Below are 19,296 nucleotides of genomic sequence, written 5' to 3'. Positions count from 1 at the left end.
TTTAAAACAATCACAGTAACTTCCTTTATTAATCTAAAACTTTTCAATGAGTTAACAGAACTCAAAAAAGAAAATTAAATACTACAAAGATACATGTTATCAGACATATTCATTTTACTAAGTGATGTATTTGTCACGAATACTCAAATAATGGCACTCCTTATATAAATGTGAATTTTAAAAGCTATAAAGGTTAACTAGTTTGTAATTTTGGTCTCTAAAATATACTTGTTATTACAATCTGTAAGAAAATTGTGACTCTTTCCTCATGAACTCTGCATATGTACTGAGGATGTCACAAAAAGCAGACACAGTGCATGAAATCTGTCATACAACTTTCACTTAATGTTTCCAAGTCAATAAGATTTAACAATAAAATAATGATTTACATAGGTAAAACCTCACAATTTTTTTTCCGTATTTCTTTTTTTGGCCTCATTAATTTGTATTAATTACAAATTAATACTTGACTTCTACTTTGAAGATAGTAAAGCTTAAATTCTTACAAATACTTCAGTCTTTCTCCCAACAGAATCTTTTTGCTTGCATCGGATGACAATGTCTCTTTTCATTCCAGTTTAAGTAAGTCTGTGCCCCACCCCAACTCTGAAGTCCTACTTTTTCTTTTCTTGACTAGTAATATTTTGACCTGGGCAGATAATTTTTTTCTTTGACTCTTTTCCCAAACCTATTTTTTCTATGATGACATTTTTTTTCCCAATTCTTAGCTACCGTTAGTGTGCTTCACCAGTTATGTTTTAAAAAGCAATAAAAATCTAGTGAAAGTAAAAATACAAAATTACTGTTGAATTTTCTGAAGTTTTTAATTCCTGACTGATTTATTCAACAAGTTTTTTTTTTTGCAAAGCAGTGTATTAGGAGCCATAAAAATTTCAAGGTATTTAAGACAGTACTTGTCTTTGAAGATTTTATAAATCTCAGTAAGCTATAAGTGAGTAAATGAAAAATATTTTTAATACCTCAACTATATTTCTTTATCACAATTAGAATCAGATAAATTAGGGAAATTACAAAAACAGCAATCAAACATATTTTGAACACGCTCGGTTTAAATTTCAGGAGTTACAAAAATACAGTCCTGCCTATTATAGTTACTCCATTTCCATTTTAATTACAATACACATCACAATTCTTCTAAACCTTACCTGACAAGGCTGAAGTCTTCAGGTATCCATCCAGGCAGGGGAGAATGTCTTTGTAATAAGGCTGCATTACATGTTTGTCAATATAAATTGACCATTCTTCTAGAGCATTCAGGCCTACTTCTGCCAAGGGGGTATAGCTCAGGCCCAGTTTGAAAGCCATCTGTATGTTAATACAAACAAGTTAAACTGAAACACAGGAAATATAAGATTTAAAGAAAAAAAACACCAAGTAATTGTGGTTTCTAATTAATACTTCTTTTTATTGCTGGATGCCCAACACCGCTGGAGAATGCAGTCCACGTAATTAGGAGGAAAGCAAGCAGCTGTCTCTGTGGCTGTGGTACACCGCAGCCTTTCAAGGCACACAGGTTTAACTCTCACATTGACCTCCAAGTGCAGTTCAGAGTCACCAAGGGTCTAAGTCCCAAAGCCAGTAAGTGGCAGAAGCAGACCCTGACCCGGGCATGCCTGTGAGGAAACGCCTGCTGGGACTGCCAGGGCAAGAGGATGGTGTTTCCATGTGTTCTGGGACTCACAACAGCGATGAAGAGATGGCTGTGTTCAAGACAACGCCTACCTGCAGCGCAGGAACGTAGGCTCTAACATCGAGTTCAATGATGTCGTGTGGCAAGGACAGAAGAAAGGTCAAACAAGAGGCCAAAAGTTCATCTTTGTACTGCTTCATTTTAACTGCCACCTTAACAAGAAAGACAGTAATGTATACCTGAATAGAGTCTACATTTGAAAATCAACTAAAAAGTATTTGCCGTTCTCAAATACAAAAATGGGCACATAGCCTATATCGACATGACCACATTCACTTACAAATTACACACTAACCTCCAGGAAAGTTAATTTGTTGAAATGCTTAATATCTACTACATGGAAAAACAAGAATCTATTTCATCTTGAGTTGTCATCACTCAACTGAATTATGTTAAGAGAACTCAAGGGACTTTTTTTTTTTTTTTTTTGTAAGATAAGAGTCGTGCTGTCAGCCAGGCTGGAGTGCATGGTACAATCTCGGCTCACTGCAACCTCTCCCATCCTTCAAGTGATTCTCCTGCCTCGGCCTCCCAAGTAGCTGGAATTACAGGCACACACCACCACATCTGGCTAATTTTTTGTATTTTTAGTAGATGGGATTTCACCATGTTGGCCAGGCTGGTCTTTAACTCCTGCCCTCAAGTGATCCATACACCTTGGCCTCCCAAAGTGCTAGGATTATAGGCATGAGCCACCATGCCTGGCTGAGGGACTTTTGAAGCACAATAACTTCCTCTATTAGTTTTTTTAGGACCTTACTCCCGCTCTAGATTTAGCAAACACATTTTTATTTTTATTTATTTATTTGAGACACAGTCTCGCTCTGTTCCCCAGGCTGGAGTGCAGTGGCACTATCTCGGCTCACTGCAACCTCCATCTCCCCGGTTCAAGCGATTCTCCTCCCCCAGCCTCCTGACCCGACACAATTCTTTTTTTTTTTTTGAGACAAGAGTCTTGCTGTGCCGCCCAGGCTGGAGTACAGTCGTGCAATCTCAGCTCACTGCAACCTCTGCCTCCAGGGTTCAAGCAGTTCTCCTGCCTCAGCCTCACAGCCTCCTGAGGAACTGGGATTACAGGCATGCACCACCACACCTGGCTAATTCTTGTATTTTTAGTAGAGATGTGGTTTCACTACGTTGGTCAGGCTGGTCTCGAACTCCTGACCTTGTGATCCTCCTGCGTCGGCCTCCCAAAGTGCTGGGATTAAGGGCATGAGCCACCGCAACCAGCCCCAATTCTTAAAATAATTATTTATAATCACTAGGATTTTTTCAATAGACATTCATTTAAAAACAGTTCATGATGACATTAAATCATTTAAAAATTACCTCTTTGCCAAATTTCACAAATAAAGCAAAGCAAGAATACTTTTCTGGGTCTTCAGGAGAGTGTTTCAGACTCTTTGGACTAACTCCCTGTCAAATAAAACAGCAAGTTAGTACACTGAACAAGAATCAGGAAGACTATATCCCAATCCAATAGTGCCCAGCCTGTCTTCAGAGGGGTGAATCCATTTCAAGTTACCAACATCTAATGAAGACAGGAGGCAGAATCAGCTCTGCAGACATTTCAAGGCACAGGCCAGTCAGAACAAGAGGAGGGAAGGTGGCAGCTAGTGAGAAGCCATGGACACAGCTAAGTCCATTCCCTCTTCCTCATCTCACCCTGTAATTACCCAGGTGGGCTCCTCATGTGACTGACTGGAGCGTCGAGAATGCTAATCCAGTTGTTCTCAAACTTCACTAGGTGCCAGAATCACCTGGTGGCTCCCAGCACAGGCGGCAGAGCCCTGCCCCCAAGGTTTGTGATGCAGGAAGCAATGCTCAAGGCTGCTGGTCCTGGGACCATACTTTGAGAGGTTTTGTTAATCTTACATAATTAGCCAGGTGCTTGAGCATCGGGGCAAAAAATGCTGCTAACCTTTTAGAGTGCTATCCAACTGTCACTCACATATCAATTTTTTTTAAATACATATAACAAAATTAGTAGACTTTAAAACTGCACAGGCCACAATCACATATTTTATGATACATTTATATATATTCATGACCTAAAAAAACGCAAGATTCAATGTCCTGCAAAAAAGACTCACCTCGAAATATTTTATTTTCTTGGCATTTCTTACTGTAATAGAAAGCAATTTGTAGAAACCACTGATGAGGGGCAACCTTGTAGATTGTAAAATTAATTCATATGAAAATGAGTACACCCATGGTTCAAAAAATTCTGCTTGTTTCTCAGGGAGAATCTCTCTGTAAAAACAAATTAGAAATTGAAGGTAGAAATTTGTATCATTCTGATCTTAAAATTATAAGGGACATAATCAAACAACTAAGCTACAATCCCATCGCGTAACATTTTGAGGTATCCTAAAATGTTTAGTTATATCTATAATCCATTTTTCTCTACCTGAGGATCTTTTAAATATAAAAAATAATGAAAACTGTAAGCTAGTACACTTAGATATATTTTAAAGACCTATATAATCGATTATAGATCTTGCCTTTTATTATTATTATTATTTTTTTTTTTGAGACGGAGTCTCGCTCTGTCGCCCAGGCTGGAGTGCAGTGGCGCAGTCTTGGCTCACTGCAAGCTCCGCCTCCTGGGTTCACGCCATTCTCCTGCCTCAGCCTCCTGAGTAGCTGGGACTACAGGCGCCTGCCACTACGCCCCGCTAACTTTTTGTATCTTTAGTAGAGATGGGGTTTCACCGTGTTGGCCAGGATGGTCTCGATCTCCTGACCCCGTGATCCACCTGCCTCGGCCTCCCAAAGTGCTAGGATTACAGGTGTGAGCCACCGAACCTGGCCTATTATTTCATTTCTTACATCTATAAAAGGAATTTCCTATATTACAGTCAATAACTAACAATCATTTTCATTCTTAATTAGAATTTTACAAAATACCTGCAAAATTCCACCAGGTTAATGAAAGCCGAAAAATCTTTAGGTTTAGCCGGATGCAAGTTAGCTGCTGGATCTGAAGTCGGGATCATCCAAACACCAGGCGCCTCCTCTCCGTTCTTAAAGAGTAATTGTAGCAAAGAAACATTGTACCATTCACTCAGGAATCACTCAACAAATAACTTTCCAACTGACTTCATGGTCAAGGCCTGATGCTATGAAGAAAGAATGCAACAGCGAGAAAGACCAAGATGGGTGCTCAAGACCTATGGTCTGATAAGAAGGGCAGGACTTGCAGAAAGCGTTAACCAGAGGACTCACAGGAAGCGATGAGAGAATGGGACAAAAAGGAAAATGCCAGAAGTGGGCAGCACTTCTTGAGGGAGCTAGCAATAATGCCTTGACAGAGACAGAATTTTAATAGATAACCTAGAGATTTCCAGTGAAGAAAAAGAGAAATAGAGAAATTATTAACAGTATTAAGAAAGATAAATGAAAAATATGGTATTTTGGAAGTGCATGAAGATCAGTTTTAAACACGTTAAGTTTGTGTCACCAAATCTGTGTTACCAAACACAACTGTGTATTCAAATTAAAATGTTGCACAAGTAGTTAGAAATACAGAGCAGGAACCAAAAAGGGAGGAGGAGGCTGGAGACCAAACATATCTGGGAAGTGCTAACAGGTGGTCATTGATCTGTTGGAATGAAGCTGCAAGGGCAGGGAACAGAGGAGAAAGGGAAGCCAATGAAGACAGCAACGAACACACACGTGTTCTAAAATGCAGGTCTGTCAGCTGACACAGTTCCAGGAAGTCCCTTTGGGCAAGTTTTTTTCTTAAATAAAATTATTTTAGACATTTGCAAAGCACAGAGAGCAATAAAGCACACATCAGTGTTGCTACCTATCATCCCGCATGAAAAAGAGAATACTCCAAGTGCAACAAAGGTGATGTGACCACGGGCTTGTACTGTTTCCCTTCATGTTTCCTCTGCACATCCTCCCCATTACCTCTTGTCTAACTTCTCAGGACTGCAGTGGAGGTACTGACGCATGAACTCGAATCAGCACCATCTGGTCTGAAACAATCACTGCAGTCGAAAGCAAGCAAGATGCCTTCCAGGGATCTCAGCTCTTTCTCACCAGCCAAATTACCATGGAGTCCAGTTACCACCAATGCCTCGGACCAGAGCAGGGCAGCTCCAGGCTGGTGGACTTAAGCCATGACTTATCCTTTTGTTTTTCTGAGATGGAGTCTCGCTCTGTCGCCCAGGCTAGAGTGCAGTGGCGCAATCTCAGGTCACTGCAAGCTCCGCCTTCCGGGTTCACACCATTCTCTTGCCTCTGCCTCCTGAGTAGCTGGGATTACAGGCACCGCCACCACACCCGACTCATTTTTTTTGTATTTTGTTTGTTTGTTTGTTTTGAGACGGATTCTCGCTCTGTCGCCCAGGCTGGACTGTAGTGGCCCAATCTCGGCTCACTGCAACCTCTGCCTCCCAGGTTCATGCCATTCTCCTGCCTCAGCCTCCCGAGCAGCTAGGACTACAGGCGCCCGCCACCATGCTTGGCTAAATTTTTGTATTTTTAGTAGAGACGGGGTTTCACCATGTTAGCCAGGATGGTCTCGATTTCCTGACCTTGTGATCCGCCTGCCTCGGCCTCCCAAAGTGCTGGGATTACAGGCATGAGCCACCGCGCCTGGCCTTTTTTTGTATTTTTTAGTAGAGACGGGGTTTCACCGTGTTGGCCAGGATGGTCTCAATCTCCTGACCTCGTGATCTGCCTGCCTTGGCCTCCCAAAGTGCTGGGATTACAGGTTTCACCCACCGCGCCAGGCCTAACCCATGACTTATCTTTAACTCAGGCTAGGAGAATGGGATGCGAAAAAAGGGAGGGCATTTTCTTATTTCTCTTCCTATTATCTATATTTTCCTATCTCAGGAACACATTTAACACCTTGTACCATAATTTGGAGTTTCCTTAACTATAAACAAGAGCAACCCCAGGTTTCCCTATCCTACACAGTCATTTCTACATAAAATAAGATTTCTGTCACTCTTTACTATTGCTAAGGAATAAGAAACAAATGAACCTAGTAAATAAATTTTTCAAAAAAAAAAAAAAATTAACATATATAAATTACTTTTTGAACCTTCTAGTAATAACATTTTCTATACAATAGGTTACATCCAACAGAAATGCATCAATGGCACATAATAATCCTGAAGAACCAAATTTTATCCAGTTCTCTTCTACAAATGTGCTATTATCCCCTAAATATTTATATGCAAAGACAGTTGATACAAAAATGATGAAAAATTACTACTGATAAAAATTTCTAACCTCTTGTTCCCCAACAGTCTGTGTTTCTAGTGTAAGATCCAATTTCTCAACAATCTTCAGAACGGATTTTACAAATTCATCATAAAGTAAATGATTCAGACTTTCACTGGAGGAATTCACAGAGAAAAATGTTTCATCCGCTAAAATGGAATCCTTTAAATAAAGAAAAACAATAAACTTCAAAATCTTGTGCAAAAAAGTATTAGTATGAGTATTTTATAAGCATTAAGACACATATACAGATATGTGTGCCGATTTGGGTATTATGGAAACAGTGATGATAAACTATAGCAGATTTATCTGGAAGTTTTCAAGTTGCAAGATACCTTCCTAAATTATTATAACAGCATCGTTTCAGTCAGATATCATTTATCCAGTCATGTAACAAATACTTACTCTGTATATAGCAGTAAGTGAGAAGATTTAGGCCAATCCTTGTCAAAGCATTTACCCCAATTAATCTGTGGATGTGTATGTATAAACACAAATATGTGTAATATGCATATATAGACACTATATCTTTTATGTCTGTGTACATGTAAGTATATGCACATATGCTTATGTGCATAAATAACTAAATATGCACGCATATATAAACATACACATACATACATACATACATACATACAAATACATATATATCCATCCTCAGGCTGGACCTGTTAGGAAGAACAGCTTAGCATGAGCTGTACCATCTGCTATTTAAAGCTAAAATGAGGACTCAGCTACAGTAACTAATGTTAAAGGAGTTCTATGTCTGTGTTTCTTTCAATTCATTTATTTCTACTCTCATTCTAACTTCCTGATTCATACTGTTTTAATTTTTTATTTTTGAAGTACACTGTTTTAAACTTTTGAAAGTTAGTAAAATATAATTCTGAAATAAGTCTTATGTCTAAACTACGGAGACTAATAAAGGAAGTAATGTACATTTATAGCTTTCAATGGTAAACGTTACCATCATCTGGTCAGAGCTCAGGAGATGTCTGAAGAGATCCACGTAGTCTTTGTATGTGGGCACCTTCCATTTGCCAGTTCTGACTTCCCCTGAAGCACGGTGGTCTTCAGATTCAGACTCAGGGCCCTGGCCAGAAAGACAGCATGACAATATGTAGTGATGGATTCTCAGAAGCAGCACTGCTGCCAGAACATGCTGGTTTTCAGAATTTTCTAAATTAAACTGCCACCCATAGGAGACCATATGATTAAGGAAGACATCATATTTAAAAAGCATAATTTAAAAAGCTGAGGCAAGGTGTGGTGGCTCATACCTGTAATCCCAGCACTCTGGGAGGCCAAGGTGGGCAGATCACCTGAGGTCAAGAGTTCGAAACCAGCCTGGCCAACATGGCGAAATGTCTCTACTCTAAACACAAAAATTAGCTGGGCAAGGTGGCGGTTGCCTGTAATCCCAGCTACTTGGGAGGCTAAGGCAGGAGAATTGCTTGAACCTTGGAGGGGAAGGTTGCAGTGAGCCAAGATCGCGCCACTGCAATCCAGCCTGGGTGACAGAGCGAGACTCTGTCTCAAAAAATAAATAAACAAATAAAAAACGGAAAAATATGTGATTCTTCTGTGCCTAAAACTGTGATACACCAACAAGTATTTCAATACAATATCCACTGAATGTGCTATAATCATTTATCTTGCTTTCGTACACAGTTCAATCTTTCATCTCATCATATGTCCTATAATTTCTCGGAACTAAGATATGCCTCCCTCAGCAATTTGTCCTAGAGTTTCAAGAGAGAAAACATTTCTGGTTTACAAAAACGTATAAAACCTAAAGTTATGCTTAAAGATGTTTCACACCTTAGAAGTGTATTCACCTAACAAAATACAGAGGTATTATGTCCTACACTTTTCAAAATGTAAGGCATTGCTAATAACTAAGAAAAAAACGGCCACTTTTGCAACATTATATTCGAAAACCTCAGCAACATTCCTAGCTTTCAGTGATAACAGATTAATTTTCTAAACATTAAATTCAGAATTTACCTTTGGAAGGACCACTGGTTTAGAACATATTCTGATTAAACCCTGATGCACTGAAAAAAGAAAAAGAAAACAAAAATGAATGAAACACTGAAAAACAGAATCAAAACTCAAAAACAAAAAAAAAAAACAGTCATATTTTGGAACCCAACTTTCCCTCTCAATTTATTTTCTAAGTTCATTAACGGCTTTAATTTTAAAACTTAAAACTATTGGCCAGGTGCAGTGGCTCATGCCTGTAATCCCAGCACTTTGGGAGGCTGAGGCAGGTGGATCAAAAGGTCAGGAGTTCGAGACCAGCCTAGCCAATATGATGAAACCCCGTCTCTACTAAAACTACAAAAATTAGCCGGGCATGGTGGTGGGCGTCTATAGTCCCAGCTACTCCAGAGGCTGAGGCAAGAGAATCCCTTGAACCCAGGAGGCAGAGTTTGCAGTGAGCCAAGATCGTGCCACTGCACTCCAGCCTGGGAGACAGAGCGAGACTCTTGTCTCCAAAAAAAAGAAAAAAAAAAAAACTTAAAATTATTAAAATTCAGAGGTAATCGGATGAAAAAAGGAAGAGATTTTGGTCCACCAAAATTTAGGAGTTCATCAAAAGTTGTGTCAAAGATACAAAACAATTTGGTAACCAGATTCTCTTTACCTATCTCAAATAATGTGTTAATTATCCATCATTACTCATAAATACAATAAATTGCAAACTTACCCACAGTACTAATGCAATTCTTGAGAACTGGCCCTTTTGCTGCCAAAGCTAGGAACACCTTCACTATGGCTCTGCAACACACCAACTGCATTTTCGGACTGTACTGTGGGAAACTGTCTATCTGCATCACCACAAGGTGCTCCAGAACTGGAGTATACACCTCAGGAACCTACCGGAAATAATCGGCAAACTGTGAGTTAGAGGAGGTAATCAATGAATACAGGAATAATACAAATATTCAAAGTAATTACAACTGAATTAGATACTTGTTAAAAGAAAAACATGGTTTGTCATCTAACCTGCTGCTTAACATTTATTACTGTGACTGCCTTAAAACACACACACACACACACACACACACACACAGTAAAAATTGTCTTGAGGTGCAATTCTATCCCAAGCAACAATTCCAAATCTTTCAGAAAGATGGAAAGAGAAACAAATATTTTCCTTTTCTGGATAACAAAAAATCAAGTTTCATGACAATAATTCTATTGCCACAAAATACTAACTAAAACTGTCACGTTGTTCCCAACAGTGCCTACACTAAATGTATCGTATGACTCCATCGAATTATTTGAAGAAATGAAGATTAAATACTTAAAACTGTGCTCAGTTTAGTTCACTTACTGTGTCAAGGTACAGCAAGACGCTTGCAACAGACTGGAGGAAGCTTGGCATCTGATAAACACGGTCGTCACCAGTGTCTGTCTGGGTGAGGAACATCTGCTTGCAGCGTTGAATGAGCTCAACGTACATGAAGTCAACATCCTTTGCGTTTATAACCTTGCAGGGCTTTAGAAAAGGTAAAACAGAAGTCTTCATCAATCTTATCAAGATCAAAATAATATTTAAGGTGCCATGTTAAGCCATGTGATTAAAAACACAAGTTTAACAAGGCTTCTTTTTTTTTTTTTTTTTTTTTTTTTGAGACGAAGTTTCGCTCTTGTCCAGGCTGGAGTGCAATGGCGTGATCTCAGCTCACCACAACCTCCAACTCCCAGGTTCAAGTGATTCTCCCGCTTCAGCCTCCCGAGTAGCTGGGATTACAGGCATGCGCCACCACGCCTGGCTATTTTTTTTTTTTTGTATTGTTAAGTAGAGACAGAGTTTCTCCATGTTGGTCAGGCTGGTCTCAAACTCCCGACCTCAGGTGATCTGCCCGCCTCAGCCTCCCAAAGTGCTGGGATTACAGGCGTGAGCCACTGTGCCCAGCCACAAGCTTTTTAATTAAGAAGAAATACACATATAAAATACAGTATCTGGCCGGGTGCAGCGGCCCATGCCTGTAATCCCAGCACTTTGGGAGGCCGAGGAGGGCAGATCACTTGAGGTTATGAGTTTGAGACCAGCTTGACCACCATGGTGAAACCCCATCTCTACTTAAAAAAAAAAAAAAAAAAAAAAAAAAAATTGGCCAGGCATGGTGGCACACAACTGTAATCCCAGCTACTCATGAGGCTGAGGCAGGAGAATCGCTTGAACCCAGGAAGTGGAGGTTGCAGTGAGCTGAGATCACGCCATTGCACTCCAGCCTGGGTAACAGTGAGGTTCCACCTCAAAAAATAAATAAATAAATAAAATATATCTCATTATAAAGATGCTTTGTACAATAATCTGTAATCACATTTTAAATATGTATTCACACAGGAAGCATTTATTGGTTGTCAGCTATGTTCTAGGCACTGTTTAGACAGTGGGTACTGAGGACAAATGAGAGGCAGTCCCTGCCCCAAGGCTGTCCACCTACAGGAGAGGCCAGGAATCCATACATGACTGGAAGATGTTCCATGTCACACACTATACCACACCAGAGCCATTTTCTCAAACTCACAAATGTGCTAATGTAATTGCTCAATTTCAGACTTTTCCAAGGCTTCTTTTCTAGGACTTCTGAATCCAATCCAGACTCCCCAAGGATCTGATGGTGCACCTCTTCAGATCCATTTCCCCTCTCCTGTCTATCATGCTCTAGCCACAGGGACAAGCTCAAGTGGGGATAGATCACTGTGTAAAGGGAAAATCCCATGCGATCTTTCAGCTCAGAGCCTTCTGCCATTCTGTTTCTTCTGCCCTAAGCATATTTAAAGTAGCCAAGAGACAAATGGAGATGAAGATTAAGAGAAAGGGAAAGGCTGGGCACTGTGGCTTACAGCTGTAAGTCCAGTGCTTTGGAGACTGAGGCAGGAGGTTTGCTTGAAGCCAGGAGTTCATGACCAGTCTGTGTAATGAAGTGAGATATCGTCTCTACAAAAGATTAAAAAATTTGCTGGGCACGGTGGCTCATGCCTGTGGTCCCAGCTACTCGGGAAGTTAAGGCAGCAAGATCGCTTAGCCCTAGAGGTCAGGGCTGCAGTGAGTTATGATTGTACCACTACACTCCAGCCTGAGAGGCAAAAAAGAAAAAGAAAAGAAAAAAGGAGAGGCCAGGAGCGGTGGCTCACGCCTGTAACCCCAGCACTTTGGGAGGCCAAGGTGGGCGGATCACCTGAGGTTGGGAGTTCGGGACCAGCCTGACCAACATGGAGAAACCCCATCTCTACTAAAAATACAAAAAAAAAAAAAAATAGCCAGGCGTGGTGGAGCATGCCTGTAATCCCAGCACTCGGGAGGCTGAGGCAGGAGAATTGCTTGAACCCGGGAGGTGGAGGTTGTGGTGAGCCGAGGTCATGCCATCGCACTCCAGCCTGGGCAACAAGAGCGAAACTCCAACTCAAAAATTAAAAAAAAAAAAAAAAAAAGAAAGAAAGAAGAAAAAAAGGGAGAGATTGTAGAAAGGAAAAGGAAATCAGTTGTTTTTTCTACAAAGCAGAAGTCACAGAATTCCACTAAGAGGAAATAACTAGGGTTATTCTTAATATTTTACATTTTTTTAAGAGATAGTGTCTCTGTTGCCCAGATTGGAGTGCAGTGGCTCGATTACAGCTCACTGCCACCTCTGCCTCCTGAGTTTAAAAGATTCTACTGCCTCAGCCTCCCAAGCAGTTGGGATTACAGGTGCGTGCCACCATGCCAGGCTAATTTTTGTATTTTTAGTAGAGACAGGGTTTTACCACCTTGGCCAGGCTGGTCTCAAACCCCTGACCTCAGGCAATCTGCCCGCCTCGGCCTCCCAAAGCAGTGAGATGGTGAGATTACAGGTGTAGGCTGCCACACCTAGCTAATATTCTTAAATATATCTCTTTCTGTCATATAAACTTTTTTTTTTAACTTCTCTTTCTAAAACTTTGTGAAATCAACTACAATTTTACTTTAGGAATAAGGAGCAGCATAGTACAGAGGGGAAACACAGTGTTTCTATTCTTCACACTTGGACTTATGCCTTGGTTCTGTCAATTCTGAGTCTCTTGACAAGTTTCCTAATTTCTCTGCCTCTCAGTTTGCTAATCGGCAAAACAGAGTAATACTCAGCTCCTAAGGGTTAGGAGAATTTGAGATAATGCATACAAAGAATTCTAGTACACAGTAGACACTGAAGAAATCTTAACTGTTAATAAACACTACTAATACAGTGACCCTCAGGATATGCGGGAGGGATTGATTCCAGGCCTCCTCAGTATACCTAAATCCATGCATACTCAAGTCCCACAGTCACCCTGTGGAAGCCTCATATACAAAAAGTCAGCCCTCTATATAAGTTTCACATCCAGCACACACTGTATTTTTGATCCGTATGGTAGAAAAACATCTGCACGTAAGTGAGCCTGCGCAGTTCACGCCCATGTTATTCAAGGGTCTACTGCGTTGTTACAAGTATTACACACTATTCAAAATGCAATGAATTAGGTTCCTTTAAACAATCACATGAAACCAAGACAAAATAGAGTAAGTTAATGAGACATACTCCTGCAAAAAGTCCATATCCACGGATAGCAATAGATAGCTCCTTGTTGTTCGAATCCACATTCCTGATGATTCCATAAAACTGCTCCATAAAGTACTGCAGTTTACTTTTATGCATTTCTGCATTTTTCGCCACCATATTAGAAACCTGCAAATACATAATATTTATTTTTTTGGAAATATTTAATAGCAATGGAATCTATACAAACATGGAAAAACTAGAACTGTTTAGATGCTACTAATGTACTGTTATAGTTACACGCAATTGCTTTTAATCATAAAGACCCTTTGCTTCCATTTTGCTTAGTTTCAGGTTCAGAAAAGTATCTTAAATAAGGCTATGTGATACATTTTTCTTAGAGAAGGGTCTAAGAGACCAAGAATACGCATAAGTCTGAAAACAAAAACAAAAACAGGTTTTGAATTAAGGCTCTCTGAGGAAGCAAAGAGCAGTCTTTAGAACTCACCTGTCACCCACAGGGTGAAAGAGAGCTGTCAGGGGACCAGTGACTTCAGACGTCATCAATAAATAGAGTTCAGAACAATCAGAAAGACAAGGCATCTCAGTTTTCAAAAAAAATAAGCTACAAACTATAAAGCTTAAATTAAGTGATGCAAGGGGAAAACGTCGTCTGAGAAGCAAATAGATCATTATTTACCAAACCAAGAGACAAGAGCCTAAATGCAAGAACTAATACAGGTATTCAAAGAGCATTCCCCATTTCAGCACAAAGACTGTCCAGAATAAGAATGGAAGGAATCTATCTAGACAATTATCAAAGGCAGAAAAAAAAAACCCACCTTCCATTGCCAACTTATCCATACACTTCCCAATCCCCCTAAAGCCACTAGGTCTTAGAGCCTGACCTTCGGGGAACTTTGCTCCCTATTTGTTTTAGAAGAATGAAACATTGTATATACTGTCTCATAATTTCCTTCTTCACAAAACATATCATAAATGTTTCTCAAGAAGTAAACAAACAACATCATTTTACTTAATTACAGAATAGCGAATATTATATACTATGTGTAACCACCTAAACACTGCTAATTTTCTATTATTGTATTCCCAGTAAGCATGTTTTTAACGCATCTTTATTCAACTATTTCCTGTACATAATATTAAAGACTTGAAAATAATTATTCAACAGTAGCAGACAGAGGACAGATTAAAACATTATGGCTCATAAATATCATATATTACACTGCCACTGAAAATTAATCACACAGATGTCGACTGGACGCAGTAGCTCACGCCTGTCATCCCAGCCCTTTGGGAGGCCAAGAAGGGTGGATGACCTGAGGTCAGCCTGGCCAACATGGTGAAACCTTGTCTCTAACAAAAATACAAAAATTATCCAGGCGTGGTGGCAGGTGCCTGTAATCCCAGCTACTTGGGAGGCTGAGGCATGAGAATTGCTTAAACGCAGGAGGCAGAGGTTGCAGTAACCCAAGCTCGCGCTACTGCACTCCAGCCTGGGCGACAGAGCAAAACTCAATCTAAAAAAAAAAAAAAAAAAAAAAAAAAAATCATATAGATGTCACTGTGAGGAAAATATATTCAACATAGTGGGAAAAAGGCCAAAAAATTATGTATCCTTTATGTAAAGTCCTCTTTCCCTCTTTCTTCCTCTCTCCTCACTCCCTATTCTGAAGAAGGAGGGAAAGAGGGTGTCTCTCCTTGCCTGGGGCCTCAGGTCACAAGGGATGATCTAATAATGGGACTCAGGGTGGAGCTGACCACACCCAGTAACAATGTGACTCGGAATGGGAGCTTTGGGTCACACAGCATCCCTGGAAGCCGAGACCCAACAACCCACTATGCCTACAGGGTGGGGCCCCAAGGGAAACCCCAAACACAGAGGTTTGAGGGAGCATCCAGTCAATGCTCCACACATGCTGTCACACATGGGTGCTGGGAAAGGAATCCTGCCCTGACTCCGCGGGGAGAGGACCAGGGAAGCTCCACATTTGGTACTTCATCTCCGCACTGTGTGCTGCTTCCTTTGGCTGATTTTTATCTGGGCCCTTTAGCTGTAATAAACCATAGCTGTATCAAATTTGAGGGTATACTGGAAACTCCCAAACTTGCAACAGGCATCAGCCCTGAGGGCAGCATTGAGGATAGTTCTCTTGAACTTCTCCCCTGACTAAGCTCAAGTAACTTTCTCACGAGGTAGAGACTAGCAGGTAGAATACATTTCCTCAATGAAACTCTAAAATCTATTCAATGTAGTTTTTGTTAAGAATTGGAGTAGGGGACTGAAAAGTCTCTGGCAAGGATGTGAAACAGAGATGTCTGCGTGGCTCATTAAAGACAACCAGCGCAGTGGAGGGAGGGCTGGCAGGCTTCCCTGCAGGCCCACACCCCACCCAGCCCTGCGCTAGGAAAGGCAGGCATCACTAGGGAACAAGGCCCCCGGGGTGCCACCAGGGATGATCCCCCTACACACATTCCGGACACTCCTCCTTGCTAACAAAGCATGAAATTCTCTCTGTCAAGATGTTTATTTCAGTAAATGTTTACTGAGATCCAAACATATTCATATGAATCAGTAAAAAATAATTCCTCAGATTTTTATTTCCCTTAGCAAGTAAGGCCAGCCAAGTTCAGCGGAATAGGAGTTTCATGAAGAGGACCAAGAGGTAACCTCAAAGCCAAGAGTGACTTCAGGGAGAACACAAGTCTGACGGGAAGATCAAGTACAGCAGGGAGACTAAGGAGGCGAGAGAGACAGGCGGCAGAGGTAGGGGCCAAAGACGAGGCCTATCGGCTCAGTTTTTTGGGAGGGAGGCCCAGACCTGAAAAAAGGATGGCAGTGCTTTCTCTTCTCCTTCCACACATCCCAGCTGTGACTCTCAGGCTAACACAACTGCAACACTGTTCACACAGGTTTGCATGGATAGCCTGTGAATGCTACAGTTTACCCATATACAGCAGGGCCCCTAAGAAAACATTTGTTGTGAATCTCCAGTGCTTTCCCTCAGAGCAACCCCAGAAGTCCCTTCCTTAGTGGCCAGGCCCCTGCGGCCACCTCTGGACGCCCAGGACATCCTGGAGACCAGCATTCAGTACAACAAGCATGGTCTCCTCAGCCGACCAGACAAGCTTCCACATACGCAGGTGCAGATTCTGTAACCGCCTCCTATCCAGGTAGAAAATCCACAACGGCAAAGAGGCACCCCTTGTTTTCAAGTTGACACACAAGCATCTATCTATTCCCCAGAGACAGCTAGCCCTCCTCTTCCAGGAGAGATGGGGCTCCCCTCGGCCCTCCACCCACTCTCCAACCCTGACCTCCCAGCCCTTCCGGCCACCTCCTCACCATGTCTTCGCTCCATTACACTTGTGTCAATCTAGGCTCTGAGGCCCTAATCAAATCTGGCATCTCCCTAGCTCTCTTTCACTCTGGCTGCCTCCCATGTGGCTGGCTGATCAACATCTTTCTGCTTTAAATACTACAGAAGCTATAGATCAACTTGTATTTATTTTCAAACATGCATGCATACAATGGGAATTTAATTCTGTGTGTGAAAGAAATATTGTTAAATGACAGTTGAATTTGTGGTACCTGTTTCAGAAAGGATTCCAGGGCTGAAAGTGCAGCTTTTTTCAATTCTACATTTGTGTGGGCACACCACTTTAACAAGACTTCAAATAGAGACACGTAGTTGTCCAGAAGGCAGGTGCTAAACTGAGATGCATGCAGGGCAAATAGGCGCAAGCCAGCTGCAAATGCAAAAGCCATTATATTTAAAATCAGACGACATAAGACAGAACAGAAAACCAACAAACCTGCAGGGATATGTCAAAGTCAACACTGTGCTCAGGAAGATCTAGTACCATTACACTACAGTAACCCAGGGATCCCTGTCAGCGCTCTAACACCGCCAATCAACAGGCCCATGACTTGGCTGACAAATCCCAAAACAAGGGTCAGAAGTGGAATCAGGATTCATTGAGGCAAAGTCAGAATCAAACAGCCTGGATCCCCTGAAAGATACCCTAAAGTGCTTTCAACCATGTAACCTGAGAATCACCATTTCAACCAGACCTTACTAAGTCACCGAAAGCCTCCCTGTAAATAACTGTGTGTGAAACATCACAGATGTTATCACATTTGCTTTCATTCAAAGTTTAAGCAAAAGCTTACTTGAGATGTTAATTTAGTAATCTAAAATATTATACTTCATTATAAACAGAATCCTACCTGAGGGCACAGCATATCTCTTCAGATCAATCTATTTTTAGAAAAGAATAATTCACCATCAGTATTTGAAAGTCTGCACTGTAAAGGCATTAGAATAATATTAATGGTAATATTAATCCTACCTGAGGACGAATTGCCTTTAGTACAAAATTAAAAATCTCCCTTGAAGTCTGAGGATCTAGGGAAATACCAAGAAGGCTCTGTTACAAATCGTAATAACAGTATCACATGACACACTTTACAGACAGCTTGACACCTATATTAACCATTAGTCTCTTGTGAATTCAGGAGAAACATCCTTCATCATTCCATCCAGCTAAAGTTGCAAGTTATTACTGCTGCGTGGTTATGACTGCGAGAAAACAGAAAGAAAATCTGGAATAACAAAGACATGGTTTAAGCACCACCCCATCACTTATAAGCTCTGAGAGATTTAAACACCAACTCATCACTTACAAGCTCTGTTAGATAATCTCTCAGAGCCTCAATTTTCTTATTTGCAATAGGGACAGTATATACCTTTTAGGATAGTTTGGAGGATTAAATAAAGTAACTTACTCATCGCCAAACATACCATTTCTCCCCAATACACCCAGGCATTTATTCAACACATAGTACATGTAAGAAAAAGATTAAAAAAAAAAAAAACAGAAAAAAAACATAGTACATGCCAAGATATTATGACAATTACAAATACAAATAAATTATGATATTTGACCTCAGCATACTTATTAACTAAAAGGGAAGATAAAACAGGCACACATCTGTAACATGAGGCTCTAATCCTGGCCTGACTGACATCACAGTTATTTGCATGACTGCCTCCCACCAGATTATTCATTGTAGCTAGAGTCACGCTTTACTCATCACTAATTTCTCTATCTTTCTAACAGTGACTTGTAATCAGCAGAGACTCAAGAACTGTTTGCTTTCATTGCAAGGACTGACATATTTGAGACAGAGCCCTGATGATGATGTGATAGGCGCTGGAGAGAGAATGTGGTCAGAGAGGCCTTAGAGCAGAGAAACATCTGTATGGTTGCAGGATGGTGGCATAAATGAGATACAAAAAAAGCTACTTTGGAATTCATGACAAGCAGATTTCTTCTGACTATGAGTATTCTATCAACGCTTTCCCGATATGGTAGCATTTGTTCTGAGACTGAAAGAATAGGTACTAGTTTGGGAAAAGGTCATTCAAATAGAAAGTAATCATGTTAATAAACACAAGTGTGCAGACACAAGGACACCCACAGTACACAGTGGGTTTAGGGTTGGGGACTTGGCAAGGACAGACTTCTCTAGGCTCTGCCCTCCACGGTCCACTCTCCTGCAGCCCCTCCCTCTAGTGGCCCACTCCCTGTAGAAGCATGGTCTTGTATCTGTTTTTTTCAATGTGGTAAAACAGACATATTTATCATTTAAACAATGTGTACAGATACAATTCGTTGGCACTAAATATATTCACACTGTTGTATAACCATCACTGTCTATACCCAAAATGTTTTCACCATCAATAACAGAAGGGTGCCCATCAAACACTAACTCCCATTTCCCCTCCTCCAGCCCCAGTA

General features: G+C 40.9%; 1 protein-coding gene and 1 long non-coding RNA gene across 5 annotated transcripts in view; one reads left to right on the top strand and one right to left on the bottom strand.

Annotated features, from left to right (window-relative positions):
- PRKDC (protein kinase, DNA-activated, catalytic subunit) overlaps positions 1 to 19,296 on the bottom strand; it is a 186,913-nt gene that overhangs the window by 153,265 nt on the left and 14,352 nt on the right. For all 4 annotated transcript variants that reach the window (XM_055286467.2, XM_055286469.2, XM_055286468.2 and 1 more), the window contains exons 8-21: positions 17,845 to 17,900; positions 17,723 to 17,753; positions 17,084 to 17,241; positions 13,513 to 13,659; positions 10,299 to 10,463; positions 9,669 to 9,837; positions 8,963 to 9,012; positions 7,923 to 8,048; positions 6,965 to 7,117; positions 4,622 to 4,737; positions 3,805 to 3,964; positions 3,041 to 3,127; positions 1,744 to 1,863; positions 1,167 to 1,326 (exon numbers count right to left, since the gene is read on the bottom strand). In XM_055286467.2, the coding sequence (XP_055142442.1) occupies positions 1,167 to 1,326; positions 1,744 to 1,863; positions 3,041 to 3,127; positions 3,805 to 3,964; positions 4,622 to 4,737; positions 6,965 to 7,117; positions 7,923 to 8,048; positions 8,963 to 9,012; positions 9,669 to 9,837; positions 10,299 to 10,463; positions 13,513 to 13,659; positions 17,084 to 17,241; positions 17,723 to 17,753; positions 17,845 to 17,900 (1,698 nt within the window). The remainder of the gene's footprint in view (positions 1 to 1,166; positions 1,327 to 1,743; positions 1,864 to 3,040; positions 3,128 to 3,804; positions 3,965 to 4,621; positions 4,738 to 6,964; positions 7,118 to 7,922; positions 8,049 to 8,962; positions 9,013 to 9,668; positions 9,838 to 10,298; positions 10,464 to 13,512; positions 13,660 to 17,083; positions 17,242 to 17,722; positions 17,754 to 17,844; positions 17,901 to 19,296) is intronic.
- Positions 15,292 to 18,818, top strand: LOC129486489 (uncharacterized). Its single transcript, XR_008659004.2, has 3 exons — positions 15,292 to 15,485; positions 16,103 to 16,258; positions 18,616 to 18,818. It is a non-coding gene; the product is annotated as an uncharacterized lncRNA (long non-coding RNA).

The sequence above is a fragment of the Symphalangus syndactylus genome, chromosome 7 (assembly GCF_028878055.3).
Source record: "Symphalangus syndactylus isolate Jambi chromosome 7, NHGRI_mSymSyn1-v2.1_pri, whole genome shotgun sequence".
Lineage (NCBI taxonomy): Eukaryota > Metazoa > Chordata > Mammalia > Primates > Hylobatidae > Symphalangus > Symphalangus syndactylus.
This window is presented reverse-complemented; position numbering and strand designations above follow the sequence as displayed.